A 21,890-nucleotide genomic window follows, 5' to 3' on the forward strand; every position below is an offset into this window, starting at 1 on the left:
TTGATCCTCCTGCCCCGGTGTTGGTTGAGGGGGAGTTGGAATATGTGGTTGAGAAAATTTTGGATTCTCGTTTTTCGAGGCGGAGGCTTCAGTATCTTGTCAAGTGGAAGGGTTATGGCCAGGAGGATAATTCTTGGGTTGTTGCCTCCGATGTTCATGCTGCTGATTTGGTTCGTGCTTTTCACTTGGCTCGTCCTGATCGGCCTGGGGGCTCTGGTGAGGGTTCGGTGACCCCTCCTAAAGGGGGGGTACTGTTATGAATTCCGCTCTTGGGCTCAGTCCGGTGGCTGTAAGTGGCACTATTGTGAGTTCTGCTCTTGGGCTCCCTCTGGTGGTTATAAGTGGTACGGCTGCTCCTTGGATTTAGCAGTCTGCAGCTGCTTCCACTGATTGTCTATTCTGGCTCGGCTATTTAGCCTGGCTCTATCCTTCAGCTAGTGCCAGTTGTGAATGTTCCTGGTTGGATTCACACCTCTGCTTGGATTTCTCTGCTATTCTGACCAAATCATCAAAGATAAGTCCTGGCTTGGTTCTTGCAGTCCACATGTTGTGGACTTAATAGTTCAGTGCATTCTATGTTTTTTCTGTCCAGCTTGTCAGTATGGATTTATTCAGTTAAGCTGGAAGCTCTGGAGAAGCAAATTTATCCTCCACACCTTTAGTCAGGTGGTGGAGATTTTTGTAAACTCTGTGGTGGATTTTTCTAGTATTTTAATACTGACCGCACAGTATTCTGTCCTGTCCTATCTATCTAGCTAGAAGTGGCCTCCTTTGCTACATCCTGGTTTCATTCTGCGTATGTCATTTCCCTCTCCACTCACAGTCAATATTTGTGGGGGCTGTCTATCCTTTGAGGATTTTCTCTGAGGCAAGATAGCATTCCTGTTTCTATCTTTAGGGGTAGTTATTCCTCAGGCTGTGATGAGGTGTCTAGGGAGTGACAGGAACATCCCACGGCTACTTCTAGTTGTTGTGTTGAGTTCAGGGTCTGAGGTCAGTAAAGGTACCACCTCCTCCAGAGCACGTCCCATGTTGCTCCTAAACCACTAGTTAATAACAGGGCCTCAGTTTTGGTTAAGTCTCCAAAAAAAAGTGAGATTCAAATTCTCACAAAGTGGATATACTTCAGTCCTGTTAGTTGTCGTATATTAGCCAGCCACTTTCTGCCACTTACATTGTGTTGTTTTATGCACAACCAATGTCAGACACATCGTCGTAATATGAGGGGTCCTGTGCCAGTGCCGTCGCCCACTGCTCAAACAGTGCTCTACCACTTGCAATACTTACCTCTCCCTGCTCCACCACTGTGTAGTCTGTGCTGTTAAATCCTTCAATGGCACTGCCAATACAAATTTGTTGAAATGATAGATTATAATAAAAATATACAGGGGCCCTGGCCTCCATTTAGACCAGTTAATACTTTGCGCCTACTACCACTGTCTGCTACTTTTGAACTGCATTTAGCCTACTTTATTATTTGGGCCTATATCTGTGTTTCCTCCTTATCCTGCCCATTGACCAGCCACTGCTAGATGAGTCTGCTGGTACATTGACCCAGACCATTACATTCCCCTTGCACTCTACACAGCCAGAATCTGACCCTGCTGAAAGTCAGGTTCCCCTTCCCGCATACTATACCACCTTACACGGGACCAAAGAGGAAGGTGCAGATGAAAGTGCAGGTTCCTTCATCAGGTGGGGGGGGGCATACTCATTGGCGACGTCTCTGGCACAGGGCCCCTCATAGTATGCAAAAGTGTCTCTGCCAGAGGGAGGCACCACCCGCCGTCAAACACACCGCCGTACTACGAGGGGCCCTGTGCCAGTGCCAACGAGTGGGCCCCCCCTGCTTACTCAGGATCAGAGCACTTGCAAAGTTGAAATACTTACCTCTCCCTGCAGTTTTCAATGCCCAACTATTATTATAAAGTAAAATAAGATTGGCAAGCTTAAGTAATAAGAATTGATGTTTTTGGCATTAAAATGGGCACTGCAGGTGTTTTCCTATCCTCCACTCACTGTCGACTTTGATTCCCCATTCACTTGCATTGGGTTTCGTGTTTCAGTCGGCCCCCGACTTTTCACAATAATCGTCCGATTTCACCCGACCCGACTTTTGACAAAGTCAAACCCCGACTCGATCCGAAAAAAGTAAAAGTCGCTCAACTCTAGTGGTAAGCACTTCAGTTCAGCAAATTTTTCAAAATTTGTTTCCGATTATGATTGGTGGCGAATATTGTTTTTGTAATATTCGCCGAGCACAGCTGAACTTCAATAGGAGCAGAAATGACTGAATATGTTCGGAACCGATCAAAAAACATAAATTCGGCACAAATATGGTACTGATATGGCGCAAATATAGCAAATTCAGATTCGGCGACGGCGACCGATTCAAGTCAATGAGTTTCTTGAATTGTATAATATCATAGCTCTGATATCATGTGCAATAACTTTGCTGCAATGTTAGACTAGAGATTATTTTCCTTCTGCATTGTAAAACATTCTTTATTCTTCTGGTTTCAGATACTGTGCTACTGTAGCATTTGAAGCCTAATGGTTCTCTGGATCATGAATTGAATGAGTGCAGCCTGTTACAACCAATGGTTAATAAAATTTACATGACATATTTCTATTAATTTCAATTTGCCTGGCAGATGCATTTTGTAATATCCTGTACATTTTCCCAAGACATCTGATTGACCAACCGTTTATTCAAGATCTTACTCTCAGCTGTAGGCAGTGGCTCCAGTGATATCAATGACAAAAACAAAAAGAAGCATTCAATTTCCCAACATGACTTACCACTCTCTGAGAAGTCCTCCAAGCTCTAACCACTTCCTAAGAAGTAATTGTTTTGATCAACAAGGAACCTTTGAGAGGTTGGTTCTTGTAGAATTAATTAGCAGTTTGTGCCAAATTTTTGGGCTAATCTAACACGTTTATTACAAGTACTTTGCTGTGCAAGATAAATAATTTTACAGACAATGGAAAATTGGCTAAAAAACTCTTTATCTTAAATTACCACTTTTTCTGTCTGGGGATGAGTGATATTTCCATACTGAGGACCATTGGAGGCCTCATTGAGGTCGAGCTGGTTCATATGTTTTATAAAGTATTGTGCGCATGTATCTTACGTGGTTATGTTGTTTGCATAATTAATTCACCATGTTGTATCAGGTTTTTGTTAATATTTTCTACTTTTGTCTTTTTTGTATATTTTTTTTAAATAATATTACATTTTATTAACTGGTGAAATGTTCTTTGTACCTCTTGCTGCTTGGCCAAGAAGGCATCGATGAGGTTCCTTTGGTCATTCACATCCAGCTCTTTTTTCTGTTTCGTAAATGTTTTCGTTATGAAGTTATAAAGTTCTTCAAAATTTCCAAAAATAGTTTTGTGAGCTCCAGGCAGCCATTTCACAAGAAATGGAAAAGTGTTGTACAGCTTCAGCATACATGAAAAGGAAAAAAAAACCTTGAAGAATATGTTCTAATGAAAATATGAACATTAGATAGCAAAACAAATAAATATAAGATAGACAAACAAAAGCAGTTGTCCCACTCTAAATGTGTGGTGTCTCGGCTCTCTTGAGTGTGGTCATCTGACTCAAGCTCTCAGGAAGCCGTTAGTTGCTAAGTAGCATAATTCATTCTCCTCTGCATATGATCAACTCTCTTGAGTCCAGAACAAGTTTTTAGGCACTCTGATTCATTTTCAAAAGGCACTCTCTATATCGGGTGAGCAATGATTCCTCCAACTCAGATGTAACCTTCGACCAGTGTTCCAATTGGCAAATATGCCCAATCCTCACTTGACTTTGTAATATACACAGTCATCCAGAGGCTCCAATACACTCACATGCCCTCTGTAACTGACTCCGGATGACTGAAAAGTAAACTGATTTTTAAATAACCTAGGCCACGCTCATGGTTACATGCTAACATTGACCACCAGAAAAATTGCTCCTCCCAGTCTACCATGAAAGCATACTTAGCACATTAACCTCTGATAAATGTAAAATCATTTAGGCATTGCCCCTAGTGATTGAACCTTCATACATCCCTGAATAATTACTTACCATGACCCAGGGGCTGGCTAAAAGTTTTACATTCTGATTGATTAAACCCATAAGCCGCAGTATTGTTGGATCCTCATAATCAAATCTTTTGCTCAAGAGTATGGACACAATTATATTAGTTACTGCAGCATAAATACCAGTGACGTTATCAAAAGGCTTTCCTGAAAAATAAGGGGATAAAATATAAATATTTTTTTATATTTTTTAGTTTTATTGATGCGTTGAATATTTGATTAATTTCTTTATTACATGATCTACAATTTACACTTGAGATGTCACCTCAACCAGTGTAGGTGCATTCTTCTGTATCGCTATATTTGCAGGCTATGTTATAAATACTTGATAGGTAATCCCAATTTGCAATATATGGAATAATTAAAAAATGAATTGGAAACCAAAGGTGACTGTTATCAATCCCTTAACTCAATATGTGTACAAGGAGAGATAGAATGGCACCAGGTGTTTTCACCACAGATTAAATATCACGTGGAACTTGCCTTAATCTCAGATTCCAAACGTTGAAATGTGGACAAAAAAAGACTTAATTTAGAACCACTACGGCATGCATTTAAGCAATAGCGTTGGGGCGGTGCTCAACATCAGCAGCAATGTGAATCCAAAATATGAAGAAAAAGAAGTGGCACTCACCCGATGATGCTGTACAAAAAATGTCCTTTATTCAGAGCATACACTCACAGACATATAATGGAGAGGCGGCTGGTGAGGAGAGGAGTGCAAGGGGAGGCAAGAGGACGACGGCCGTTTCGCGCCTGCGCGCTTCCACGGGTCCAGGTGCGTGAATTAAGAACGTCATATCCTATATAGGAGACTAAACATCTTAATGTGAACAGGTGATATAATTAAAAACACATTTGGATGCATGCATCAAATTACGCTGATAAGTAAAATGAACAAATTCATTTACATTATACATATAAAGAATACAAAAACTATAGCTTTTAAAGGAAAATAGCCATATCCAATTTGTCGTTCAATCCGATAGCGCCCTGAGCGTTTGTTTCAATGATCCATCTCGCTTCACATTGCAGCAGCATTTTACCGCGATCACCCCCATTTTGAGGAGTTTTTACAATTTCCAGACCCGCAAATCGCAATACATTCGGGTCTGCACAATGTGCATCACGTATGTGTTTTATGAAGCGAGGACAGCCCTTTCCAGAAGAGACCGAATTATAATGTTCTCTGAATCTATGGAATAATGGGCGAATAGTCTTGCCAATATAAAAGAAATGGCATGGACATGTAATTAAATAAACTACATATTGTGATCTACATGTTATCAATTGACGGACTGTATGATAAATGGGGCCGATACGAATGGGATTATCAAGCAATCTAAATTGGCAATAACTACAGTTTCCACATTTGTGGTTACCTGTAGGTTGTAATTTCTTGAGCCAATTAGAATTTTCGTTAGCTGTCAAACGATTTTTTACTAAAAGATCACCCAAATTCTTTGTGCGTTTATAGGCGAAAGTTGGCTGATTCATTGTCAAAGATCATAGTTCCCTGTCAGATTGTAAAATTTGCCAATTTTTCTGTATAGCCGCATAAATTACTTTATTCATTGGACTATGCATGAATGTAAATACAAACTTATTATTGGCGCTATCAATATGAGGATATTTAGATATTTTTAAGCAAGTCGTTCTGTTCCAATTTTCTGACCCTATTTTCCGCTCTGGACAATATTTTAGGGGGATAATTTCTTTTCAGAAAATTGGTCTTAAGCTCAGTTATTTGTTGATCAAAAGCTTCCTCATTATTAATAATGTTCCTATATCTGACCATCTGGCTGTAGGGTATACTATTTTTTGTGTGAAAAGGATGAGCGCTATTATAATGCAATAAACTATTTGTCGCTGTGGGTTTTTTATATACACATGTATTGATTTTACCTTCTGCTATTTCGATTTTAACATCAAGAAATTCTAGCGATAACCCCCCAAAACAAGCAGTGAATTGCATATTATCTTCATTATTATTATTCAAATAAGAAACAAAATTCTCAAAGTCCTGTTTATATGTATATTTTATATGTATATATTATATGTATAATGTAAATGAATTTGTTCATTTTACTTATCAGCGTAATTTGGTGCATGCATCCAAATGTGTTTTTAATTATATCACCTGTTCACATTAAGATGTTTAGTCTCCTATATAGGATATGACGTTCTTAATTCACGCACCTGGACCCGTGGAAGCGCGCAGGCGCGAAACGGCCGTCGTCCTCTTGCCTCCCCTTGCACTCCTCTCCTCACCAGCCGCCTCTCCATTATATGTCTGTGAGTGTATGCTCTGAATAAAGGACATTTTTTGTACAGCATCATCGGGTGAGTGCCACTTCTTTTTCTTCATATTTTGGATTCACATTGCTGCTGATGTTGAGCACCGCCCCAACGCTATTGCTTAAATGCATGCTGTAGTGGTTCTAAATTGAGTCTTTTTTTGTCCACATTTCAACGTTTGGAATCTGAGATTAAGGCAAGTTCCACGTGATATTTAATCTGTGGTGAAAACACCTGGTGCCATTCTATCTCTCCTTGTACACATATTGTTTAAGCTTTGATACTTTTTGAATAGAGCACGAGTGTAATAGAAAGCCGAACTCAGTAAAATGGACATTAGTCATGAAGATAACATGGACTCGGACCCAGGCTTGCTATTGGAGGATGGTTTACAGGCTGGTAGAGAGGGTGCAGGGGAGTTCTTTATGGATTGTAACCATAAAGATGAATTATTGCTGATAAGTACAAAAACGTTGGAAACTAAAATATACTCTCTGGCTGAGAGGGAAATTAGACTTTATTGGACCATCCAATCGTTAAAATCATACACAGAATGTGGACGTGTCCCAAGGGGACTGCGCATTTATAAAGAAATATCACAATTTAGTGGCGATGAATCATTTCAGAAAGCGTGGGAGGATATTCACTTACAGTGTTCCCGGAGCCTTTTGGCACTGGTAATTTCACAAAACGAAAAGGAATATGCTGCATTGTGTGAACAGTTGGATGGCGCTAAACAAGAGTTGAATTCTCGTGTTACAGAAATCCAAAATAAGGCATTTTTAAAGAAACTTAATAAAAAATTGGTTTTAATACAGATTGAAACAAAACAAAAGAAAAAAGATAAATTTTTGAGAGATAAAAATGATTTTGCTACAGGGCAGATTTTTTCCTGGAACAAGTATAACAACAAAAAAAGAAATTTTCAGAGAAATCAGTCTTTTAGAAGGTTTAATAAGCGTAAAATGTAAAGAGATGGATGGGTAACAGATTCCGACTCCAGTGGGGTTGAAGAAGGTCTAGAAAATAAGGGTGCTACATCTGCTTCTCTGCAGGGAGATATCCCTTTAGGAACAAGACCCGACGTGGTGGACGAAAAAAGAAACCCCCAAAAGAAATGCAAACAAGTGTCCTGGAGAAAGTGACAACTGATAGTAATGAATTACAGATAATAAATCTCTCTAAAAGAGTGCTTACTCAGGAACAAAAACATGTACTATCGTTGGGTTTAAATTTTTGTGTTCCAGAGGAGTTTAATTTTACAGATTTTAAGATCGATTTGTTTAAAGCTACAAGAAAGCTGCACCTAAAAAAATTCTTTTCGAGTGTTAAAGAGAAAAAAATCCCCTATCAATATTTCTACGGAAAGCCCGGCCCTTATTGGGAGTCTAGGCTTTATGGCTTTTCCACCTGCCGATCAGAAAGACATTGAAGATGCATGGCTTCTTGCTAATCTAGACGAGTCAACCACCCCAATATGTAACTTAAAAACTACTGCAGAAGTTACCCCTCACATAGAACCTTTTAAAGTAGGTACAAAATCTACGTTTATGCCCCCTATTTCACCAGGGAATGTTGTGGACTTGTTCCAGGACATGGTTATAAAAGATGTGGAGGCCATCCTATATCAGCATCCCCAAAAAAATTTATCCAAGAAAGAAGAGAGTGCTATTCATGAAATGCAACAGTGGAATGATACAATCATAAGGAAAGCGGACAAGGGCGGTAATATAGTTATTCTAGACAGAAGTTATTATATCGAGGAAGCGATGTCCCAGTTGAATGATAAATCTACATACACCCCTTTGGAATCTAATCCTATCTTGAAATTCAAAGAAAAATTGAGAAAATTATTGAATAAATATGTAACAAAAGGTGTATTACTAAAAAATAAAGCGGAAAAATTACTCCCTGAACATCCTACCATTCCCAACTGGTACAGTCTGCCAAAGATTCACAAACATGCCACTAGACCGCCCGGAAGACCAATAATATCTGGCATTGGCTCCTTAACGGAACCCTTGTCCAAATTCCTTGATTGGCTACTCAAACCCCTGTTGCATAAAATTCCCTCTTTCGTTAAAGATTCTGGGGACTTTCTATTAGCTTTACGTACTTTGGATTGGCAGCCCACTTTTTCACTTGTCTCAATTGATATTGTCAATTTGTATACACGTATCCCCCACGATAAGGGCATCGAGGCTATAAGTATGATCCTGCAAAATTGTAATAAAGACCAGGACTTCATTGATTTCATCACTGAAAGCCTGGACTTTGTTTTATCGCATAACGCATTTAGGTTTATTAATAAATGGTTTCTACAACAGACCAGAACCGCGATGGGTACGCCTGTCGCGTGTGTATTTGCAAACTTGTTTCTTGCAGTATTTGAAGAAAAATATATAATCTCAACTACTAATCCCTTTTTGCGGTTCATACGTGCCTATTATAGGTTTGCGGATGATGTCTTTATCGTGTGGGATAGCTCTAAACAGGACTTTGAGAATTTCGTTTCTTATTTGAATAATAATAATGAAGATAATATGCAATTCACTGCTTGTTTTGGGGGGTTATCGCTAGAATTTCTTGATGTTAAAATCGAAATAGCAGAAGGTAAAATCAATACATGTGTATATAAAAAACCCACAGCGACAAATAGTTTATTGCATTATAATAGCGCTCATCCTTTTCACACAAAAAATAGTATACCCTACAGCCAGATGGTCAGATATAGGAAAATTATTAATAATGAGGAAGCTTTTGATCAACAAATAACTGAGCTTAAGATCAATTTTCTGAAAAGAAATTATCCCCCTAAAATATTGTCCAGAGCGGAAAATAGGGTCAGAAAATTGGAACAGAACGACTTGCTTAAAAGTCGCAAAAAATCTAAATATCCTCATATTGATAGCGCCAATAATAAGTTTGTATTTACATTCATGCATAGTCCAATGAATAAAGTAATTTATGCGGCTATACAGAAAAATTGGCATATTTTACAATCTGACAGGGAACTATCATCTTTGACAATGAATCAGCCAACTTTCGCCTATAAACGCACAAAGAATTTGGGTGATCTTTTAGTAAAAAATCGTTTGACAGCTAACGAAAATTCTAATTGGCTCAAGAAATTACAACCTACAGGTAACCACAAATGTGGAAACTGTAGTTATTGCCAATTTAGATTGCTTGATAATCCCATTCGTATCGGCCCCATTTATCATACAGTCCGTCAATTGATAACATGTAGATCACAATATGTAGTTTATTTAATTACATGTCCATGCCATTTCTTTTATATTGGCAAGACTATTCGCCCATTATTCCATAGATTCAGAGAACATTATAATTCGGTCTCTTCTGGAAAGGGCTGTCCTCGCTTCATAAAGCACATACGTGATGCACATTGTGCAGACCCGAATGTATTGCGATTTGCGGGTCTGGAAATTGTAAAAACTCCTCAAAATGGGGGTGATCGCGGTAAAATGCTGCTGCAATGTGAAGCGAGATGGATCATTGAAACAAATGCTCAGGGCGCTATCGGATTGAACGACAAATTGGATATGGCTATTTTCCTTTAAAAGCTATAGTTTTTGTATTCTTTATATGTATAATGTAAATGAATTTGTTCATTTTACTTATCAGCGTAATTTGGTGCATGCATCCAAATGTGTTTTTAATTATATCACCTGTTCACATTAAGATGTTTAGTCTCCTATATAGGATATGACGTTCTTAATTCACGCACCTGGACCCGTGGAAGCGCGCAGGCGCGAAACGGCCGTCGTCCTCTTGCCTCCCCTTGCACTCCTCTCCTCACCAGCCGCCTCTCCATTATATGTCTGTGAGTGTATGCTCTGAATAAAGGACATTTTTTGTACAGCATCATCGGGTGAGTGCCACTTCTTTTTCTTCATATTTTGAATCCCTTAACTCATTTTGACTTCAAATAGCAAAATATGTTACTTGATAACCAACCCTCAGTGGTCCATGTTCTTCCAATAGATGTTTGTCCCAAAGGTACTTATGCCATATACATACAGTTTTGTGAAAAAGTGTTTGCCCATTCTTGATTTCTTATTCTTTTGCATGTTTGAAATACTTGAATGTTTCAGATCACCAAGCAATTTAAACTTTAGACAGAGATTATTATTATTATTTATTTATATAGCACCATTAATTCCATGATGCTGTACATGAGAAGAGGATACATAAAAATCCAAATATCACCTACAGTAAACAAAACTAACAATAACAGACTGATACAGAGGGTAGAGGACCCTGCCCTTGCGGGCTTACATTCTACAGGATTATGGGGAAGGAGACAGTAGGTTGAGGGCTGCAGTAGCTCTGATGGTGTTGAGGTGGTCGTGTGGTCATTAAAGGTTGTAAGCTTCTTTGAAGAGGTGGGTTTTCAGGTTTCTTTTGAAGGATCCAAATGTGGTGGATAACCGGACGTGTTGGGGCACAGAATTCCAGAGGATGGGGGATATTTGGGAGAAGTCTTGGATGCGATTTGGTGAGGAGCAAATAAGCGTGGAGGAGAGAAGGAGGTCTTGGGAGGACCAGAGATTACGTGAGGGAAGTTATTGAGAGATTAGTTTGGAAATATAAGGAGGAGAAAGGTTATGGATTGCTTTGTAGGTCACTAAACCTAGTAACTGGTTGGTCCACCTGTAGCAGCAACAACTGCAATCAAGCATTTGCGTTAACTGGCAATGAGTCTTTTACGAATTGGAGGAAATTTGGCCCACTCCTCTTAGCAGAATTGCTGTGATTCAGCCACATTGGAGGAGTTCAGCTTATGAACTACTTTTTTAAAGGTCATGCCACAACATCTAAATCGGATTAAGATCAGGACTTTGACTAGGTCACTCCAAAGTCTCAATTTTGTTTTTCTTAAGCAATTTAGAGGTGGACTTGATGGTATGTTTTGCACCATTAGTAGTTTAAACTAGATACACTGAGAAATTGGGAGCCAGTGAATGGATATGCAAAGAGGGGAAGCAGGAGTGTAGCAAGGAGAGAGATTAATTAGTTGGGCATCAGAGTTAAGGACGGACTGGAGGGATGTGAGAGTGTTAGAAGATAGGCCACAAAGGAGGATGTTGCAGTAGTCGAGGCAGGAGATGATTAGGGCATGCACAAACATTTTGATAGAGTGAGGGTTGAGGAAAGGACGGATTTTGGAAATATTTTTGAGCTGGAGGCAACAGGAGGTGGCAAGAGCTTGGATGTGCAGTTTGAAGGACAGTGCAGAATCCAGGGTTACTCCGAGGCAGTGGATTTTGGGGACAGGGGAAAGTGTGATTTCATTTATTTTGATAGATAGATCAGGTAGGGAAGATTTGCGAGATGGAGGAAAGATAATTGGTTCAGATTTGTCCACATTGAGCTTGAGGAAGTGAGAGAAGAAGGAGGATATGGTTTATAGACACTCTGGGATTCTGGAGAGCAGAGAGGTGACATCTGGGCCAGAGAGGTAGATCTGAGTGTCATCAGCTTATAGATGGTACTGGAAGCCATAGGACTTTATGAGTTGTCCCAGGCCAAGTGTATAGATTGAGAAGAGTAAGGGTTCAAGGACAGAGCCTTGAGGGACACCAACAGAGGGGGCAAGATGAAGAGGTAATGTGGGAGTAGGAAATGCTAAATGTGCGGTTGGTAAGATATGAGAAGATCCAAGATAGGGGGAGATCTTTGACCCCAAAGGAAGAGAGGATCTGTAGTAGGAGGCAGTGGTCAACTGTGTCGAAGGCAGATAACACAAGATAACAAAGATAACACAAGTAAATAAAAAATGCAGTTTTTAAATGAAGGTCTATATTAGGGGAAAAAGAAATCTGAACCTACAGGGCCCAGTGTGAAAATGTGATTGGCCCTAAACCTAGTAACTGGTTGGTCCACCTGTAGCAGCAACAACTGCAATCAAGCATTTGCGATAACTGGCAATGAGTCTTTTACGAATTGGAGGAATTTTGGCCCACTCCTCTTAGCAGAATTGCTGTGATTCAGCCACATTGGAGGAGTTCAGCTTATGGACTACTTTTTTAAAGGTCATGCCACAACATCTAAATCGGATTAAGATCAGGACTTTGACTAGGTCACTCCAAAGTCTCAATTTTGTTTTTCTTAAGCAATTCAGAGGTGGACTTGAAGGTATGTTTTGCACCATTGTCTTGCTGCATAACTCAAGCATGGTTCAGCTTGAGGTCACTAACAGATAGCCCAACATTCTTTTTCAGGATTTTTTGGTAGATAGCAGAATTCATCTTTTCACTTACCACATAAAGTCTTCCAGGTCCTGAAGCAGCAAAACAGCCACAGACTATGACATTACCACCACCATATTTTACTGTTGGCATGATGTTCCTTTTTTGAAATGCTGTGTTACTTCTACATTAGACGTTATGGGATATAGACCTTCATAAAAATTAAACTTTTGTCTTGTCAGTCCACAGAGTTTTCTCCCAAAAGTCTTGGGGATCTTAATTATGTTTTCTGACAAAGCTAAGACAAGCCTTTATGCTCTTACTGCTCAGCAGTGGTTTTTGTCTTGGAATTTTGCCATGCAGGCCATTTTTGCCCAGCGTCTTTAATATGGTGGAGTAATGACCACTGACCTTAATTGAGGCAAGCCTGCATTTCTTTGGATGTTGTTGTGGCATCTTTTGTGACCTCTTGGATGAGTCTTCACTGTGCTCTTGGAGTAATTTTGGTCTACTGGCCAATCTTGGGAAGGTACTCCACTGTTCCATGTTTTCACCATTTGGGGGTAATGGCTCTCACTGTGGTTCGCTGGAGTCCCAAAACTTTAGAAATAGCTTAATAACCTTTTCCAGAGTGATAGATCTCAATTGTTTTATTTCTGATTTTAACCTGAATTATTTGTACCTGATCCTTTGGTCTACTTCACTTTGTCAGGCTGGTCTAATATTTAAATTTGTTTGGTGATCTGAACATGTGTGACGAACATGGAAAAGAATAAGAAATCAGGAAGGAGGCAAACACTTTTTCACATCACTGTATTTGGCTTTAATATATAATTGATCAACCTCAGACACAGTATTTTCCAAGGTGACATACTACATAACTCACCTTCATATGATTTCAACTTTTGTATTAAATACTCAGTCTCCTCAATAATCTTGTCCTCTATGGTCTTCCTTCCCATTCCATAATCTCGCAGTGTGGACATTGCGAATCTTCTCATCACTTTCCAGTTCTCTCCATTTGAGAATACAACACCTGAAGATGATGGACAAGCAATATGTACTACAATTGATATTTAAGGCTTGACTGGCCCATCACAAAACCAAGAAATTATCTGGTGGACCCCAAGTAAAACAAAACTCCAAATAAAACTGCTTATTAGGCAGTCATAGCAGTGAGAATAAAAACTCACCTGTAAAGAAGAGAGCCCAAAATATATATTTTTATAATAATTTTAATTAGTTGAGTTTTCTAATTATCCTTTATCCTTTAGAAGTTGAGATGTAGATAGAGGAGGGGCAGAACTAGTATTTGACTTCAAAGACCTCAGTAGTAGAGAAGAGGGACCATTCGTCAAAATCAATTTGACAGGTGCCCCGCCCCTATCAAAGTGTATCAAAAGTGTGTAACCCCTCCCCTCTCTGTATGTCAGCTGTCCCTCCGGCTGGCTGCCAGCTTTTGATACAGTTTGATATTGTTAATTTGATACAGTGATTATTATCCTGGTATTGTTTTTATATTAGATTTTGATATTGTTAATTTGATACAGCGATTGCATTCTGTAATCAGGGGCAGTGTGTTTGATTACCAGTGGTATGTATCTATCAAAATGTTAAATGTCACTATCAAAATGCCACTACTTGGTCATTATATGTTGTATTAAGTTTACTCTTATTTGATAACCCGATGACAGGAAAATGAGCCTGTGTTTCTGCACTATTGTTTGATACCGGTATTCTCATTTATATGTGTTTTATAACACACTGTGCTAGTTATATAATTATATCCTATTAGATGGGACTTGCATTCTGTAATCAAGGGCAGTGTGTTTTATTACCAATGGTATGTCTCTATCAAAAGACTACTTGGTCATTATATGTTGTATTAAGTTTACTCTTATTTGCAGGTGCTGCTCAGGGAGCTGACCACTACACATTTAGAATGAAGCAGCGACAGCATAATTTTTCAGCATGTCCAGGGGTTGTGTTAGGTATTATAACGCCCCACCCTGTACAGATAATGTCCATGCAAAGTGCGGCCAGCTAACCACAGTCACACTTTGCAATGTTAGCTAAATCTCAATGTTGTATGATAGTGTAATTCTCATATAATGTCCAGTGTTAGAGTGATGCAGCAATACGATGTATCAGACACAATACATTGTATATGGATTACAGCATGGTATACAATAACATACAGCAGAGGTGAAAGTGTTTATTTTATATCCTATTAGATTTTCAAATTATTTGTAGATGCTTGTGAGTTTGAATTGTTTGTGAGTTTGTTGTGTTTATAACACACCATGCTGTTTATTTTATATCCTATTAGATTTTCATATTATTTGTAGTTGCTTGTGAGTTTGAGTTGTTTGTGAGTTTGCCTCACTTTTATTCTGCAGTAACCTGTTTAGTAAAAAAATCAGCATTCTTTTTATTTATTATTCCAGGCTGTAACATTTTTACTCTGCAGTAACCTGCTTAGTAAAAATTCAGCATTCTTTTTATATCTTTGGTTTATATGTCCCACAATTTCAGAGATCTCTTGATTTTTGCCAGAGTCAGTATTCACATATAGTGCAAAATTGTGTCAAAATTGTGTTTTATAACACAGCAGACTCATTGTACGGACATATTATGTATATCCTGTGTTTTGACAAGTATAAAGCGGTTGTTTTATACATTTCTAAAAAAAGCAAAGACACGGTATTGTAAATTTTAACCCCTTCACCCCCGGAGCTTTTTCCGTTTTTTCGTTTTCGTTTTTCGCTCCCCTCCTTCCCAGAGCCATAACTTTTTTATTTTTCCGTCAATATGGCCATGTGAGGGCTTATTTTTTGCGGCACGAGATGTACTTTTGAACGATACCATTGGTTTTTCCATGCCGTGTAACAGAAAACGGGAAAAAAATTCCAAGTGTGATGAAATTGCAAAAAAAGTGCAATCTCACACTTGTTTTTTGATTGCCTATTTTGCTAGGTTCACCAAATGCTAAAACTGACCTGCCATTATGATTCTCCAGATCATTACGAGTTCATTGACACCTAACATGTCTAGGTTATTTTTTATCTAAGTGGTGAAAAAAAATTCCAAAATTTGCAAAAAAAAAAAAAAAAAAAAAAAAGTGTGATTTTCCGATACCCGTAGCGTCTCCAATTTTCATGATCTGGGGTCAGGTGAGGGCTTATTTTTTGCGTGCCGAGCTGGCGTTTTTAATGATAGCCTTTTGGTGTAGATACATTCTTTTGATTGCCCGTTATTACATTTTAATGCAATGTCGCGGCGACCAAAAAACGTAATTTTGGCGTTTTGATTTTTTTTCTCGCTACGCCATTTAGCGGTCAGGTTAATCCTTTGTTTTTATTGATAGATCGGGCGATTCTGAACGTGGCGATACCAAATATGTGTAGGTTTGATTTTTTTTTTATTATTTTATTTTGATTGGGGCGAAAGGGGGGTGATTTGAACTTTTATTTTTTTTAATTTTTTTAATATTTTTAAACACTTTTTTTTTCTTAATTTTGCATGCTTCAATAGCCTCCATAGGAGGCTAGAAGCATGCACAACTCGATCGGCTCTGCTACATCGAGGTGAAATACAGATCACCTCTATGTAGCAGAAATGGTCGTGTACTTTGAGCGCCGACCACAGGGTGGTGCTCAAAGCATTCGGCCATCAACAACCATAGAGGTCTCAAGGAGACCTCTGGTTGTTATGGTGATGTACTGCTGACCCCCGATCATGTGACGGGGGTCAGCAGTGCGAGTAGTCCCGGCCGCGCGGCCGGGAGCGCTAGTTAAATGCCGCTGTCAGCGCTTGACGGCGGCATTTAACTAGTTAATGGGCGCGGGCGGATCGCGATTCCGCTCGCGCTCATTGCGCGCACATGTCAGCTGTACAAAACAGCTGACATGTCGTGGCTTTAAGGTGGGCTCAGCGCCGGAGCCCACCTTAAAGCAGGGGATCTGCCAGCTGATGTACTATTCCGTCAGCTGGCAGAAAGGGGTTAAAGATTTTAATGTAATAAAATAAATACATCTCAAGGACATTTCAATACTATAAAATTCATACTGGATGATATAAAAATCACCACATGTACAATTAACATATATCATTACACTTCAAATGTGTGTTCTGACCTGCAGGTAATTAATTAAAACAAGCTATAAAAAATGTTTGTGTTTTTGATGTATTAAAATCACACTGGATCAGCACTGCTGTTGACACCTCCAGGGTTGTCTTGGATGTGTAAAACTGTGGTTGAATCATGTTATATCCTCTGGGGATATTGTGTAGTTATAGCGTTGCAATCTGTCTTTCGCCCGCTTCTAACTGCTGGCTGTCTTCTGGAACTAGCCAGCATCTGTAGAGCCTTCTTAATGACTCTGGTTCTATAAGATCTTTACGGTGTTATTTTAGTTAATTTTTCAGCCCATAGATAGCCAAGTTTAGTCAGGTGGATTAGATTTATTTAAATACACAGGGGGTGTATGTACACATGCATGATTTAGTTTAAAGCCAGGCTTAGTCAGCTGGATTTAGATTTATTTAAATTCACAGGTGGGGTGTATGTACACATGCATGATTTAGTTTAAAAGCATATAGTTCAGCGATAATGTCAGGAGTTGGACAGGCATTTATCAGTCTTTCATACGTATCACAGAAAGATTTTAGTTTGATCTGAGCGAGTTTGTTATGGACGTACTGAGCAGACATGGCAATAAAGATTTATTTGTGTTCATCATTCCACACAGGGCTCCCTGTGTAAGATGAATGTTCAGCAACTTTCTGTTTTTTACTTACATGGAACCGTGATACTGAGCGTTTCTTTAGAGGTGGTAGAGTGCCAAAATCGCTAGAAGATCCTGCAAGAGCAGAATCTGCGGATTGTACAGCCTGACACACTCGTATATTGAACGGAACTGTGGATGACCACATACCCTCGGAGATCTGTTCAATTTCTGTTTTCAGAAGTAACTTGTGGAATGCTTACTGTGCTATTGGCCTCCTGAGTTATACAGGGACTAGCGATCTGATGCAAATCGCTTTCTTGAAACGTTCTTAGATTTTTTACGTGAAATCTTGGGGCTTGGATTCCCGGAGTGTTTGGGTACCGTGTAGCTTTCCTCATGATCTGCAACACAGATGGGCAAAAGAGGCGTTGTTCTCACAGACGCATTAGCTCTTTGTGGTTGATTCTGTGCAGATCCGTAATTACACTGCTGCAAATCTCGTGGTTGAAGATCCGACGTATCTAAAAGAAAAGATGCGAGTGTCTGTTATACGCGAAACCGGTGTAAAATTGGAAAAGCTACACGCTGACACTTATCTATGATCCTGTGTAATATTTGAAAACTTACCGGCGACAGTTATCCATGAAATCATTGTAACAATATTTGCATAAATCCAGTATAGAGAAGACCAGATATATACTTACAAGTATGAACTGGGAATTGCCCCTCCGCAGCTCCTGGTTTAATGGACCGCGCATTGTTCAAACTCGTCGAGACGGGGATATTCTCTTTTTCAAACTGAATTTTTCTGACAGCTAGTTTCGCAGATGTAAATATTATATAACTATTAGTTCACACAGAAGTGATTTTCTACACAAAAGTGAGAACCGTATGTATTTCAAATGAACCGTTACCTTTTCTATTCTTGAGACACCTGCTTAATGAATTTCTGCATCTTTTAGGAGCATCGGGTAGCGGCGAAATTACAGTGTTCTTGACATCTATGATCTCGACGTCTGAATCCAGATTTTCACATGGTTCAGGAGCACACCAGTTTTCCGGCATATAGACCGATGGCTGCATGTCAGCATCTGTATGAGAAATTGCACTTAGTTCATGTTTACATACAAAGGATTAAAGCATCTGACATAGTATAATATAGTTTTTATGGTATAACCCCTATTTATGGTGTATCTGTTTTAATAATTTAGTATTATATTGGCGGCTAGCGGCATTATTTGTTTTAATAATTTAACCGTATATTTATTATGACATAATTTGTGTAATACAATAGTTAATAGCTGTTATAGTTTTACGCTATAACCAGTATTTATGGTGTAAAATTAATATAGCAAGACATATTCCTTATTACCTATGTCTTGCTTAGTATAAACACATTTATGCAGTAGGCGTAAATTTAGTTGTTGAGGTGTATAAATCGTGTTTGTCTGTGGTGGTGTGGAATCAACACAGATAATATATATAAATAAATATATATATATATATATATATATATATATATATATATATATATATATAGCTTTCTTACATGTGATACAGGAAAGATCAGTATCTTGGTACAGTGTTACAATGACATTTTTCCCTATCTAAATGCAAAAAGGCGAACCTAATTACCTGTGATAAGGTGAAGAGCAGGCTCATTATCTTCTAACGGTTCCGCAGCTACGGATTCAAAGAGTTCATAATTCGGCGTGACGAAATTCAGCTGTATAAAATTTCATATTAGATGTTGTATTTATTCCAAATATTCCAGACCTATGTAATATATCTCACACCCAGTTAAGTTGCTTATTTTAACACAACAGCTGCAGCTCATTAGTGTAATCCGATACTGCCTGGATGAAATTACTGAAGGGCTGAAAACTGTCTTTAAGATTCTGTGTGTCAGAACTTGTGGGTGGTGTTTTCTCTTTAAATACAGGTCTCGAGGCCCCTAGGTTAAGACAAATGTCACCTACAAGCAGTACTTCATGATGGCCGTATGCTGTATCCTTGGACAACGGTCGTTCCATTAGCCTCCCGATGAACTGATATCATGGCAGGGAAACGCGTTGAGGCGTTAGAGGATCACATGAACACCAGATAAGAGAATTCGGTCTATTTGGGGTTTTGTTTATATGCCGGGTAGTGTGCAATAGGGGAGGTACTCTGATGTATTAATTTAGGTACGGGTTTACCCATGCATTCCACAATATCTTTTACTTTCTAGGACATTATCCCCGTAATACGGACCCTAGGGAGATAAAAAACAGGTGGATGCTTAATTCATACACAATTAGTGGGTAACTGTACAATAACCGGGTATATATTGTTATTCTGGTGATTGAAAGCAGTCTGTTGGTGGGCACCTGTGCAATAACCTGCTATATATAATATTATTTTGACAAACTGAAAGTGGTATGCACAGTATTTGTAATGCGGTACCTCAGCTGAGATATTAATCTCATCAGAAACTGGGTTATATACTCCCCTGACCTACTTTGGCCATTTTTCTTATACTGTCCTTTCCTTCCCCCCTCCCCCTCCCACGTCCACATTAGTCCATACGGGCTTTATGGTTAGACGGTATAGGGTAAGTGGATAGGGCTATTGAGGAGCAGCCGACGAGAGCGGGGGCGCCACTGGCGTGTTTATTTAGGGGTGCCAACCTCCGCAGCCAGGTAGGGACAGTTTTTTAGGGTCTGTGAGGGTCAGCTATTCTAGGCCTGGCACAGCACATTATACCCCTATTCCAAATCTCCATTGTGGTTTCTGTGATTATGAATTTATATTATGGCTATCTAAGTTTTCGGGTATCTTAGGCAAACCATTGACATTTTTTGCTGTGGCCTTTGATATTTAATGTTTATCCCCTATCAGTCACCACCCTCCTTCCTTTTTTCATTTTTCTAGCGGCACGTTTGTGTTGAGACGGTCTCCTTCTTTCTGTCCTGCTGCATAGTAGGGCTGAGTAGGTTCTATTAGGATAAGCCGTTGTTGAGTGGGGGCACCAGTTTGCGTACAAGCTAGGGTGCCAACCTCCACTGGTAGGAAGGGTGGACTAGGGAATTACAGGGAAAACTAGTTGCCCAATTTTTGTTTAGGGTAGGTTTGCAGGGTTTTGTCTACTAATTTTAACCAATTTTCAAATAAAGTATGTTTAGGTATTAGTCGGTTTTTGAAATAAAGAGCTCCCACTTCCCCAGAGCTTGTTCCGATTTCAAGTTTAACTATCAGGTCATTTCGTGTGCACCTAACCACCAGGTCCATAACAGTACAGCTGGCCCACAAAGTGTTAATGCATCTCAATAGAGGGATAAGAGAAGTTCTGAGACCATTTTTTTTTCTCTGCAGTCTGTTTTGTCTTTCTTTTCCCCTTAACCTCTGGGTGGTTCAGGACTCAGGTGTAGATATGGACATTCAAGGTCTGTCCTCTTGTGTGGATCAACTCACTGCAAGGGTACAAAGCATTCAAAATTATGTAGTTCAGAATCCGATGTTAGAGCCTAGAATTCCAATTCCTGATTTGTTTTCTGGGGATAGATCTAAGTTTCAGAATTTCAAAAATAATTGTAAACTGTTTCTTGCTTTGAAACCCCACTCTTCTGGTGACCCCATTCAACAAGTAAAAATCATTATTTCTTTGTTACGTGGCGACCCTCAAGACTGGGCATTCTCCCTTGCGCCAGGAGATCCTGCATTGCGTAATATAGATGCGTTTTTTCTGGCGCTGGGATTGCTTTATGATGAACCGAATTCTGTGGATCAGGCAGAGAAAATTTTGCTGGCCTTGTGTCAGGGTCAGGATGAAGCAGAGGTATATTGCCAGAAGTTCAGAAAGTGGTCTGTGCTTACTCAGTGGAATGAGTGTGCCCTGGCAGCAATTTTCAGAAAGGGTCTTTCTGAAGTCCTTAAGGATGTTATGGTGGGGTTCCCCACGCCCGCTGGTCTGAATGAATCAATGTCCTTGGCCATTCAGATCGATCGGCGCTTAAGTGAGCACAAATCTGTGCACTATTTGGCGGTATCCTCTGAGCAGAGGCCTGAGCCTATGCAAAGTGATTGGACTTTGACCAAAGCTGAACGGCAAGAACAAAGACGTCAGAAGGGGCTGTGTTTTTACTGTGGTGACTCCACTCATGCTATCTCTGATTGTCCTAAGCGCACTAAGCGGTTCGCTAGGTCTGTCACCATTGGTACTGTACAGCCTAAATTTCTTTTGTCCGTTACTCTGATGTGCTCTTTGTCGTCCTACTCTGTTATGGCATTTGTGGATTCAGGCACTGCCCTGAATTTGATGGATCTGGAGTTTGCCAGGCGCTGTGGTTTTTTCTTGGAGCCCTTGCAGCATCCTATTCCATTAAGAGGAATTGATGCTACGCCTTTGGCCAAGAATAAGCCTCAGTATTGGACTCAGTTGACCATGTGCATGGCTCCTGCACATCAGGAGGATATTCGCTTTTTGGTGTTGCATAATCTGCATGATGTGGTCGTGTTGGGTTTGCCATGGTTACAGGTCCATAATCCAGTATTGGATTGGAAATCAATGTCTGTGTCC

At 39.5% G+C, this 21,890-nt stretch overlaps 1 protein-coding gene across 2 annotated transcripts in view; it reads right to left on the reverse strand.

Moving 5' to 3' along the window:
* LOC143808717 (cytochrome P450 2K4-like) overlaps window positions 1–21,890 on the reverse strand; it is a 177,264-nt gene that overhangs the window by 39,815 nt on the left and 115,559 nt on the right. For both annotated transcript variants that reach the window (XM_077291648.1, XM_077291649.1), the window contains exons 4-6: window positions 13,489–13,638; window positions 4,079–4,239; window positions 3,268–3,444 (exon numbers count right to left, since the gene is read on the reverse strand). In XM_077291648.1, the coding sequence (XP_077147763.1) occupies window positions 3,268–3,444; window positions 4,079–4,239; window positions 13,489–13,638 (488 nt within the window). The remainder of the gene's footprint in view (window positions 1–3,267; window positions 3,445–4,078; window positions 4,240–13,488; window positions 13,639–21,890) is intronic.

This window comes from Ranitomeya variabilis, chromosome 2, assembly GCF_051348905.1.
Source record: "Ranitomeya variabilis isolate aRanVar5 chromosome 2, aRanVar5.hap1, whole genome shotgun sequence".
NCBI classification, from domain to species: domain Eukaryota; kingdom Metazoa; phylum Chordata; class Amphibia; order Anura; family Dendrobatidae; genus Ranitomeya; species Ranitomeya variabilis.